We start from the raw sequence: 12,177 nt of genomic DNA, 5'->3' as shown, positions 1-12,177 counted from the left end.
TTGGAGTTAACCTGTGGCTTGTTTAAAGAGTTGTTCTTTTACCCTCTTCTTCATTGCACCCTATTTGGAAAAGGGGATCAGAGGGGAAGGAAAAGAATATTGACTGAGGACGTCGCAAAATGAAAGGTGCAGAGCCCTTGAACACTCAGCTATTCTCTTGAAGGCAGGACAAGATCTGGGAAGGAACCAGAGAAACCAGGAAGTGTGTCAAAGCTCTGCCTCCAGAGCCCATTGGAGGAGTTACTTCTACAAGATGTCCTCTCCTCCAGAGGAGAAAGGATACACTTTCCTCTTCTAGTGCCATTAATAAGTCGCACACAAGGCATTCCTGCCATCCAGCTCTCCAAAGATTAACTACAGCAACATTTACCTCTCTTTTTCCATCATGATCTGCACTGGGCTTAACTGATTGCTTTTGTTGCCAGTCCCCAGCTGCCCATAAGTGTTGGCTCCCCAGGCATAGAGCAAGCCCTCATCGGTTAATGCTAGTGTATGAGCATAGCCACAGGCAATCTGCAAGTAGGTTTACAAAAGGAAGCAATGCAAAATATTCATATCATTCTAGGATAGCAGTGAAAGCAAGAATTACTGCCTGACATTTAATACTCATTGTCTGATCTGCATTAGTTGCCAAGTGTCAGAAGATAAGTACCCGTCTGGTACAAAACTTACTCAACTAAGAAATAACCTATAACGTATTTCATCTGTAAAAGCTCATCAATAAGTTTTCCATTATGGATCTACATATGTAAAACTTTAAGCCACATTAGCCACTAAAATGTTTAACTTGGACTCTTTATGCTTATTCTATTCTATATGAAAAAATCTAGCCAGCTTGCAACATAATACACATAAAGCTATTAATTAGTACATAAAGCAGAACATTTGTACTTTATATTAAGATTTCTGGCCCAAAGGAAAAGTTACTGAAACTGCATAAAATGCATTGTTTAAAGAGTATAAATATATATGAGTATGAAAAGAGTATGAAAGACATGCCTTAAAGGTTCTTTATTATGTCATTCATATGTTTACACTTTGATACTGATACACTGATATACCCAGATAGCTTCCGGGTGGGCTATGGGGCCAAGACTGCCTTGTTCAGCCTGATGGATGATCTCCAACTGGCGATCATCAGTGGCTTTCGATACCACTGACCATGGTATCCTGCAGGGTCACTTGAAGGAGGTGAGATTAGGTGGCACTGTTTTACAGTGGTTCTGCTCCTATTTCTCTGGCAGATTCCAGATGGTGTCCCTTGGAGACTATTCTGAAAAACGAGAGCTAACGTGTGGGTTTCCACAAAGCTCCATACTGTCTCCAATGCTATTTAACATCTACATGAAACTGCTGAGAGAGATCGTCAGGAAGTTTGGTCTGGGATGCTATCAATATGCTGCTGACACCCAGCTCTATTTCTCCATACCAACTTCATCAGGAAATGGCATGACCTCCACCCCATAAGTGCCCGCCTGGAGGCAATATTGGGCTGGATGCGATCCTAACAAGATGGAAGTACTGTTTGTAGGGGATCGGGATCCGAGAGATGGTTTAGATCTGCCTGTTTTGGATAGGATTACACTCCCCCTAAATTATCAGTTTCGTAGTCTGGGAGGGCTCCTGGATCCCAAACTCTCCCTGGTTTCTCAGGCTGAGGTTGTAGCTAGGAGTGCTTTTTATCAGCTTTGGCTGATATGCCAGATATGTCCATTTCTGGAGACAAATGACCTTAAAACGGTGTTACAGATGCTGGTAACCTCTAGGCTTGACTACTGTAATGCACTCTATGTGCGGCTGCGTTTGTATGTAGTTCGGAAACTACAACTGGTACAGAATGCGGCAGCCAGGTTGGTCTCTGGGTTTACCGGAAGGGACCATATAATACCGATGTTAGAAGAACGGCACTCACTGCCAATATGTTTCCGAACGAAATACAAAGTGCTGGTTATTACCTATAAGGCCATTAACGGCTTAGGTCCAGGGTATTTACGAGTGCCCCTTCTCTGTTGTGAACCCTGTTGCCTATTAAGATCATCTGGAGAGGTGTGGTTATGGTTGCCGTCAACTCGCTTGGTGGCAACTCAGGATGGGGCCTTCTCTGTGACTGCCCCAGGGCTTTGGAATGCGCTTCCTGCTGAAAGAAGAGCATCTCGTTCTCTGTTTTGCTTTTAGGAAGACCTTGAAGAAATGCCTGTTTTCCCAGGCTTTTAACTGAAATTTAAGTTTTAAATTTTAATGTGTGTTTTTTATCTATTGTGACTTATTTGTTTTTATGTATCTTAAATGTTTTATTTATATTATGTTTTAATCTGTACCTAGAGACTTCTATACTAGGCAGTATAGAAATGCAATGAATAAATATTAACATTTTAGAAGCACATCCAACATCGTTCAATCACAGAATGTAATAGAGTGTTTAGTAAGGCTTTAAATAGTGAGCCCTTCTGAAACATTTATTATTTTCCTATGAATATCTCTTTGAACACTTCCATTGAAAAGCAGTATATAAACATTCTACTGCCCATGGCAAACCTAAAATCTAGGCACTCTTCTTGCTAGCTATTCCTAACTTACTATGACAAATATTTATATACTGTTTTTCAACAAAGTTCTCCAAGCAGTTTACATAGAAAGTAATAATAAAGGCTCCCTGTCCCAAAAGGTCTCACAATCTAAAAAGAAACAAAAGGCAGACACCAGCAAGAGCCACTGGAGAAAGGCTGTGCTGAGGATGGATATGGATAGTTGCTCCCCAGCTGCTGTGTGTGTGTTATATACATTGTTTTATTTACAAGTGTTTTTATGTCTAGTATTTTATACTGATCTACATAATTATTTTTATGCAATCTAGTGTGTATTTCAAATATATACATATTTTATATTGTGTTCTATTTCATGGGAGTAAGTTGCAGCAGCATTAGAAGGCTGGATACTTAATTCAGTAGTGCTGCCAGATGCTTTCAATCCCTTAATGGAAAAGGGTAGACAGAATCTTTTTAAGCCATTTGAATTTAGTTAGTAAAGGAAGATGAAGGGGGAAAACTAATGCCAGTTTAAGCCCCATGTTGAGACTGGAGACTACTAGCAGAAGTACGAATCTTTCTGATAGTAAGTATTATAGGACTGTCTTCAGGAGAATTTACATTTTGACAAAGTTGTAGATTACAATGTCATTACAGCACGACATACAGGCAAACCTCATAACTTGTGGAACCATTATTTGCAGGTGTCTAATTGACACCAGATTTCATTATCTGGGGGACACCAAAAGTTTAAAACCCACATATCCACAGTTCCTAGAGGGCTGGAAGTGACCATAGAGGTCACTTCCGGCCACCATTTAGTCAGGAGGAGCCATTTTGTGGCTCATATCTTTTTTTAAAGGGCATTTTATGCGTGATTTTTCAAGGTTTGCAGGGAGGGATTCCTGGGCACAAGTAGACCCTGTAGAGCAAGGTACAGTACACATTTTCGATTTTTGCCTTTTTTGTCCGTGAAAACCTAACCCTACATTTTCCATAGGCATAATGCCTTGTTACTCACGGTTTCATTACTCATGGTAGTAGGTGAGAAATGGAATCCCCGTGAGTAACAGGTTTTGCCTGAATTAATCTTCATTAAGGTTTATCATGTATATTTTGGATACATATTTTGTATACATATTTTGGATTTTCACTGTGTTGACCCAGTGTCTGGAAGCTGTAAGTGTTTGGATGGGCCAAAACAAGCTCAGGCTTAATCCTTCAAAGACAGAGTTGCTCTTGTTCAGTTCTCGATCTGGTCAGGTTCCGGTTTTGAGTGTTTCCCTTGATGTAGTCGCGCTCTCCATCAAAGAGCAGCCTCGCGATTTGGGGGTTATCCTGGACTCATGGCTCCTGCTGGAATAGCAGGTGGAAGCCGTGGCCAGGGGTCCCTTTGCCCAGCTTCGTCTGGTGCGCCAACTGCGGCCTTACCTCGACTGGCAGGCCTTGGCAACCATAACTCATGCTGTCACCTCTCAGTTGGACTACTGCAATGTGCAATGGTTGCCTTTGAAGACTACTCGGAAGTTTCAGCTGGCCAAAATGCTGTGGCCTGGCCGCTTATGGGCAGCAGAAAATATGATCACGTTTCACCTTTGCTGAGAATGCTGCATTGGCTGCTAGTTTGCTTCCAGGTCCAATTCAAGGTGCTGTTATCACCTATAAAGCCCTTCAGGATTTGGTGCCTGTGTACCTTCAGGATCGCCTCTCTCGTCCAACTTCAACCCACCCTGTGAGGTCGTCTCAGGTGGGCTTTCTCAGAGTTCCAGGCCCAGGGGAGGTATGTGGGGCCCAAGCTTGTGGGAGGGCGTTCTCTGTTGCAGCCCCCTCCTTATGGAACACTCTGCCTCCTGAGATTCATAATGCCCCCTCCCTTCTGTCCTTTAAGAAGCTCTTGAAAACCTATCTATTTTGGCAGGCTTTTAGTTTTTAACGTGTGTGTGGGGAGTCTTTCTTTTTTCCTTGGCTTTTTTCTCCCCCCTCCCTTCTCTTGTCTTCGTTGTAGCTGTTTTAATTTATGTAAACCTCCTCAAGTCTAAGGAAGTCAGGCAGTCAACAAATTTGCTAAATAAATATATAGCTAATTCAGTTAATCCAATTCCCCTTACTTGAAGTATTTTATATGACAGTTGTAAATTTATATGAATATTGTATTTATGCTACCAGCCTCTATTAAAATAGATTTTGTATCTTTTGTCTAGTTTTATGTGTTATGTCTTTTGTTAAATATCACACACATATTTATGGCCATATGATATTTTTCAAGGTTGTCACTGAGGACGACTTAGTCTAATTGAAATGCGTTTGGCCAAATTAGAAGACTGATCAGATATTGGCAGAAACCATACAACTGATCTGACACTTCATCTCTCAATCAAAATGTGGCACTGCAACCACATGGGAATATTTGTCTACACTTCTCCCATTCATCGACAATGACATTTTGGAAATGATTTCTGGATTTTAAATTTTCAATCTGACAGACATCATTTTTATCAGATTTTACTGATCATCTTTCATGAACATTGTGATATATGAATTATATTTAATGTAATCCAGACAGATTTCAACCATACAATTTCAACCATACAGATTTCAACCATACAATTTTATTGCTATTATACTAAAACATTAGTAGAGTATTTGGATTCTTTCTTGATGTTTTGATGTACATATTCAGGGCTTTGTTTTCTTTTGCTTGGTTTCTCCCCTCCAGCTCAACCCAGCAGAATAGCCAAAACAAAAAGGTAAAGTGTGTTGTTGAGTCGGTGTCAACTCCTGGTGACCACAGAGCCATGTGGTTGTATTTGTCAGAATACAGGAGAGCAAAGAGGCACCTTTTTAACATGGTGATTCTCTTTATTTAGCAGGGGGAGAGTAACTGGCCCTATCTACCCCCAGGCACAGTACTTTCAGTGATGTTTCAGTGATGTCTGATGTTTCTTTTTAGATTGTGAGCCCTTTGGAGACAGGGATCCATCTTATTTATTTATTATTACTCTATGTAAACCGCTTTGGAACCTTTTTGTTGAAAAGCGGTATATAAATATTTGTTGTTTACCATTGCTATCTCCCACAGAGTATGATTTCGACTCCTTTGCACCCACAGAGCCTTGTGGTTTTCTTTTGGTAGAATACAAGAGAGGTTTGCCATTGCCTCCTCCCACGCAGTATGAGATGCCTTTCAGCATCTTCCAATATCGCTGCTGCCCAATATAGGCGTTTCTCATAGTCTGGGAAACAGACCAGCAGGGATTCGAACCAGCAACCTCTGGCTTGCTAGTCAAGTCATTTCCCTGCTGTGCCATGTGCACCAGCTAAAGTTTACAGGCAAAAGCAGAACAGGCAAGTAGGGAGACAGAAGTGCACCTGGAAAAAGGAAGAGGCACAGTGGGGAAATGCTTGACTAACAAGCAGAAGGTTGCCAGCTTGAATCCCCGCTAGTCCTATATCTGGCAGCAGCGATATAGGAAGATGCTGAAAGGCATCATCTCATACTGCACGGGAGGAGACAATGGTAAACCCCTCCTGTATTCCACCAAAAGAAAACCACAGGGCTCTGTGGGTGCCAGGAGTCGAAATCGACTTGACGGCACCTTTACCTTACAGGCCATCTGACCATTTGCCAGTCCCTGCTCTATGTCAACTGTTTGCAGACTAGTCTTTTGTTGGAAGCCCATATCATTGAGACTAAGCAGCAGTTTACAAGCAGCTAGGCAATCTTTTGGGACTATAACTTTTGGGAAATATCTTTGTACTTACCTGCATTATGCAGATCCCTTGCAATGCTGCCACTCGACACGGGGTTAACTGATTGCCATTATTTCCCAGACCTAGCTGGCCATTGCCATTATAACCCCAGCCATATACCTTGGTTAAAGAAAGATGAACAGTAAACTGGATGCACTGTTTGTTCAGAAACAAAGCTATAGTTCAGTAAAAAACTGAAGTTCATCATCTAGCACTATTATTTTGGTAGAGGCAGACAATGCAGCACCAAACCCTAAATCAGATATATTCCAATGTTTTCTTCCAGTTCCACATTCATTTCTTGTATTTGTACTTGGAATGAAATGGAAACTATTACAGTCATCAACCAGATAGATCTATATAACACAATAGATAAGTAGTAATCTCCAACAATCATTATTCAGCCAGTACTTTCTTACAAAACACCGCTTCGAATATAACAATATACAGTACAACCGACACCCATAATTTTTACCAATTGCTTCCTTACACAGCTTGCAATGTTGCAAAGATTTTGCCACCTTGGTGGAAAAATTAATATCACTATTGGACAAAAGAAGAGACACATAAAAGGTAGATGACCAACCTGGGAATTTAGACAGAATAGGTAACAAAAGTGTGACAGTGGAGCAACATATGATCAATCGTCTCAACCACTCCTGACTGACATGGGCATAACCGCTGAGACAAAAGAAACAAGATAGCGATCCTCTAAAAGAGCCAAGGGTAGTGCATTCATAGGAACATAGGAAGCTGCCATTTACTGAGTCAGACCATTGGTCCATCTCATTCAGTATTGTCTACACAGACCGGCAGCAGTTTCTCCAAGGTTGCAGGCAGGAATCTCTCTCAGCCCTCTCTTGGAGATGCTGCCAGGGAGGGAACTTGGAACCTTCTGCTCTTCCCAGAGCGGCTTCATCCCCTGAGGGGAATATCTTACAGTACTCACACATCAAGTCTCCCATTCATATGCAACCAGGGCAGACCTTGCTTAGCTAAGGGGACAAGTCATGCTTGCTACTACATACCAAGGCACCCTTCCCGATTTGGCAAGAACAAGCTCATATAGTTGTATTTGTATTTACTCTCCAGAAATGAGATCTTAACTTTTTTTGGGGGGGTGGGTGTTAAATTGTTTTGCCATGACACAGACACTTTAGTTGGAACAGATTTTTATTCAAACAGCTTCCAGAAGCGGCTTGTAATCTCTCTATTATTGCCAGACAATGGGATGGGAAACATGGCCACCCTCCTCTCAAAGTGTGACAAGTTCTGCATTTCTCCCCAACCACTCAGTATCTGAAGTATTGGCCTCTGAATTATAAAAACCAAGGGGTCAGCTTTTTTGTCTAACTTGACCCACTCCACTATCCCATCGCACCCCCACTTGTGTAGGCTTGACTGAACACATGCGGTGGGCAAACAGGTTTAGCTTGCTATAGTTTAAACCCATGCCGATATGGTTGCTCTTCCGTTTCCAGTATTGCGCCATTTTCAAGCAACTGGATTTTAGACTTTGGCCTTTGAGAATGCTTTCCAATCTTCACTTAACTGTTGCTGGAGCCGTGGGCCATTCTTAAGTGTGGTGTAGTGGTTAGAGTGCTGGACTAGGGAGACCCAATTTCCCATCCCCAGTCAGCTATGAAACCCACTGGGTAAATCTGGGCCAGCCACTTACCCCTCAGCCTAACCTACCTCACAGGGTTGTTCTGAGGATAAACATATCCATGTATATCATTCTTGGCTCCTTGGAGGAAGAGTGCAATATGAATGTAAGTAAATACTAAGTTCTTACATTTTATCCTTCCAGATGTTAGGCAAAGGTCTCCCCCCTTCCACCGCCCCGGTTTGGTCTGCCTTACAGACTTTAAATCTTTATTGAAGACATTTCTTCTCCACCAGGCGTTTGCCCTTTAATTTAAGTGGTTTTAAAAAATAAAATAAATACTCTGTTGCTGTTCCTGCTGTGTACAGGATACTGTCCCTGAGTCTGTGGATTGGGCAGTATATTAAATCTTTTAATACATAAATTAAATAGATAAATAAAATAGAGATTTGGTCCAGCATCCTTTTCAGAAATAAATCATAAACAATGAAGAGAACTTATCTGTGCCAAAACAAACTTATTGACTGTGAACATCAACCTTCTGCAATGAACAGCCAGAAGGTGTCCAGCTTAAAACAACTGAGGCTTGTCAGGAGCTTGAGGCATCTTTTATGAACAACTTGCTCTATACTTTACTAATAATCTTTGCAGAAGCAGGTCCAAGATGCAGGAGAGCCAGAGTGCTTACCTCACCATTGTCTACTACAGCTATGGAAGAGGTCTGACCACATGCAATGCTGACCACCACCTTAGTCTGTAAACAATTGGAAACTTTGCGAGGAGTTGGTTGATTTGCTGTGGATCCTGATCCAACTTGGCCACAATTGTTATAGCCCCAGGCATATACCTTTCCACAAAGGAAGAAGATTGAAAGATATGCTTAATGGAAACACATTTCAAACCTTCAGAAACAGAAGAATGAGCATTAGACATGTGGAGAAGCAAGACATCCCACTAGAGGCACCCCCTAAAGACATAACCCATACTGGTAGCAGTAGTGGCACCCCCAAATATCCTTGCCAAGAGTTATAGCATGAAAGTGCCAGGAAATATTTTCAAGGATAAGTTGTCGAAGTCTTTGCTTGATATACTATCAAGCATGTGTATCTAGGGCACTTGATAAAATACCACACACCATTCTTTATTCCTTTGAGAAAAAGCAAGTGCATAACCTGTTACCGATTTATAAAAAAAAGCTTCACATCAGAGTGTATCTTGAAATCTGGAAGTAAATGCTGCTCCAGCTGATTTATCCAACTTTCACCCAAATAGTCTACCCTTGAACTGTTCTGACTTTGACACCATAGTTTGCAGATTTGCATGTGACCGATTAATAAAGCCTTCTCAAATTATTTATTCAGCCATGTGCCAATTGGCAGCCTATTCCTTCTGTAAACATGTTGTATAAAGTACAAATATGTTTTCTTTATTAAGAAAAAATCCAGTCTGAAACATTTTATAGAAATATACGGTATAGAAAAACGACAACGGCACCACATTCACCTTTCAAGGACAGTTCCCAAACATCTGAAACTTGCAAATACAAGCAGGTTTTAAGCAGCAAGAGTTGTAGCAACTAATTAAAATAAAGATACTTACATCTCCATCAGATGACAGTGCTATAGAATGATGGGAGCCACAAGCTACTTCAATTACTTTCTTAATTAGCAAGTTGGTGCAGACCTGAATAGGTGTAACACCTTGGTTGGTGGTTCCATTCCCAAGTTGACTGTATCCATTGTGTCCCCAGGCATAAACCTCACCATCTATATAGGACACAAAATCAAATTCCCCACAATTAGAATGGTTTATGTAGCCTAAGATGCAGATTCCTTTAAAAAAAGTCTCTGTTTTTCATAAGTTTTATTAAGCAACACCCAAATGTATCATTTCTGCTTAACCACTATCGCTACAGGATAGTAGCAGATGTTTTAAGAAACAGAAAAGAATCTGAGAACCTGGCCTAAGTTGACTGGAAATAATGGAACTCATGACCAAATCATTAGTAAACTCACAATATTTCCTTTATACTAGAGTGAAGTATCAAATAAGTGAAGTACTTTGGTTTATAACCCAAGCCTCTCACATATTCAAGATTAATTTTTTTTAAAAAAAGAAAAAACAACTTTTATAGCAGACAGGAAAGCAGATGAGTGCGTGCACACACTTACTTGTCAAGGGTTTGGGATAAAGAATTAGGAAGTGCAATCACCCATTCTCTGACTCCAAGCACTGTTTTGCATCATGCAGATGATTGAATGGAACGAAGTTGCCAAGCGTGTTTTATCAGGACAACCACATTTACCATAAACCACTCAGTTCTCACTTTTAATGACCCTTCCTTGCTTAAACAGCGAGGGAGGGAGAGCGCGCGCATTGCTCAAGTGTGCCAGATGTTCTCTACCTTCTGTACTAAGTATCACATGTGGTCCACTCCCATAACTGAGACTGTGAATCTTCTTTCCACATAGGGTTTCAAGTTTCTTTGGCACAATGGTACTCTGGTTATCTCCAGTCCCCAGACAATTACTACAGTTTAGCCCGAATACAAATACCTAGAAAGAGAGCAGTCCGCATTTTCAGTACTATTACGGCCACAGTCTTCACAACAAAAATCACAATGGAAAAAATAGATTTAAATACACACACACACACACACATATGCACAGCAAAGTTTACACTTTAATAATACCAGGAAAGATCCAGACTAAGTTAGTAATGTCTAATTTTGCTTAGTGAATGTATGTATCATTATGCCAAGTTGGGGGGGGCACACCTTGTTTTGTCTCCTGTATGCCACCACAAGAAGGTGCGGGGAACACTTCTCAGTCCTTTTTCACAGGGAATGGGCAGCCTCTGATTTCCTGTGGTTCCCTGTACTAATGAGGCAGAAGGGCCCTGTGCATATCCAGTTTGTGTCAGTAGTTCTCCCAAGGGTGCAGCAGATCTGGGCACAAAAAAGGAAGAACCCTTTCCTGAGACGATGGGGGGAAAGTGACAAGCCCACCTCATCTGCATGAACTATACTGCGGTTGTGGCTTTCAACAAGGACTGAGGGAAAACATCCATCAAGCCAATATGACGACCACAAGAAAAACCACTGAACGTGGGCTTTTTTGCAAGATCTTCTGGGCAGAGACTAAAACACTGGGCCCCATCAGTACCATGAGCACCCAAATGAAGTTCCGGTTAGGGAACCTGTCTGCAGATTAAGCAACACCTCCTCCTTTAGGAACCTCCAAATCTGCAAACTAGAGAAGGCAGCACCCTTCTTCTGACAGTCCAGAATGCTGTTCAGACTTTCACAGGATCTATATCAACCAAGTCTGAATTTCTGTCAGACAATATTGTATCAAACTTTCACAGGATCATCATATCTCACTGATTAAATGCCATACTGTGTGTCCTAAGGACTGGACAACTAGAGAAAAACCAGTACAGCACAGAATAATTTAAGAAGCCAATAATCCACTGATATTTCTCAGACTTTCTTCTTTTAAAGAATTATTATTATTTAAAGAATTATGCAGCCCATGACCACCTGTTCTTGCATTTTCTTCATGATTACTGTAATGTGAAATTGCACCAATACCTGTAATTGGAGATTATAAGAAACCTTTAAAAATGACCTTAAATTCTCATGTTTTATTCAGTTATCATGCAAAACCAAGTACTTTCCAATCACTTGAATTATTTTTGCTTAATGAACTAGATATACCAAGAAGCCTTTTTTTTTTTTTAACTTAAGCAGACAACCAGAACTCATCTATAACTCTTTCTTAGTCTTACCTCATCATTATGGGTTATGTATATTGCTTCATTGGCAGAAGTTCCAAATACACATGCTTTCCGAATAGTTGCTATCTCTTGAGGTGAAAGCAGGGTAAATATTGGCCATTTCCCTACATCTACCATGACTACTGCATTTCGCACCAGCCCTATGGACACACTGGCATTTCATCTGCCACTTAAACTCATGGGAGTCAGCTGAAAGAAAAGAAGGCATGTTTAGAATCAGGATATTGGACAGCATTTCTACATTACTGTGAATAGGAGTGCAAAGCCCTAGAAATATTAAACTCAGCATTACAAATATCTGCACATCTATTATATGCAGTAATGCACAGTATCTAGGACACATTTCTATTCAGCCTTGCAAATAATCAAGAGGGTGCAAGTCATCTATCCTCAGTTTACATCAGACTGCTCTCCTGTACACAGTATACAGTAGCTGACAATACAAACAGCAGCATCTGTCATGAAAATATATTAACCATTGCTTCTTTTAATCACACA

The 12,177-nt window shown here is 40.9% G+C and overlaps 1 protein-coding gene across 2 annotated transcripts in view; it reads right to left on the bottom strand.

The window, feature by feature from the left end:
- The window catches only part of RCBTB1 (RCC1 and BTB domain containing protein 1), a 49,724-nt gene that overhangs the window by 29,178 nt on the left and 8,369 nt on the right, over window positions 1–12,177 (bottom strand). For both annotated transcript variants that reach the window (XM_053283848.1, XM_053283846.1), the window contains exons 2-7: window positions 11,671–11,868; window positions 10,286–10,436; window positions 9,481–9,647; window positions 8,570–8,728; window positions 6,288–6,395; window positions 371–513 (exon numbers count right to left, since the gene is read on the bottom strand). In XM_053283848.1, the coding sequence (XP_053139823.1) occupies window positions 371–513; window positions 6,288–6,395; window positions 8,570–8,728; window positions 9,481–9,647; window positions 10,286–10,436; window positions 11,671–11,796 (854 nt within the window). In that variant the 5' untranslated portion in view covers window positions 11,797–11,868. The remainder of the gene's footprint in view (window positions 1–370; window positions 514–6,287; window positions 6,396–8,569; window positions 8,729–9,480; window positions 9,648–10,285; window positions 10,437–11,670; window positions 11,869–12,177) is intronic.

Source organism: Hemicordylus capensis, chromosome 1 (genome assembly GCF_027244095.1).
Source record: "Hemicordylus capensis ecotype Gifberg chromosome 1, rHemCap1.1.pri, whole genome shotgun sequence".
In the NCBI taxonomy this organism is placed as follows: Eukaryota; Metazoa; Chordata; class Lepidosauria; order Squamata; family Cordylidae; genus Hemicordylus; species Hemicordylus capensis.
Note: the sequence above shows the minus strand (reverse complement) of the source record. Positions and strands in the feature narration are given on the sequence as shown.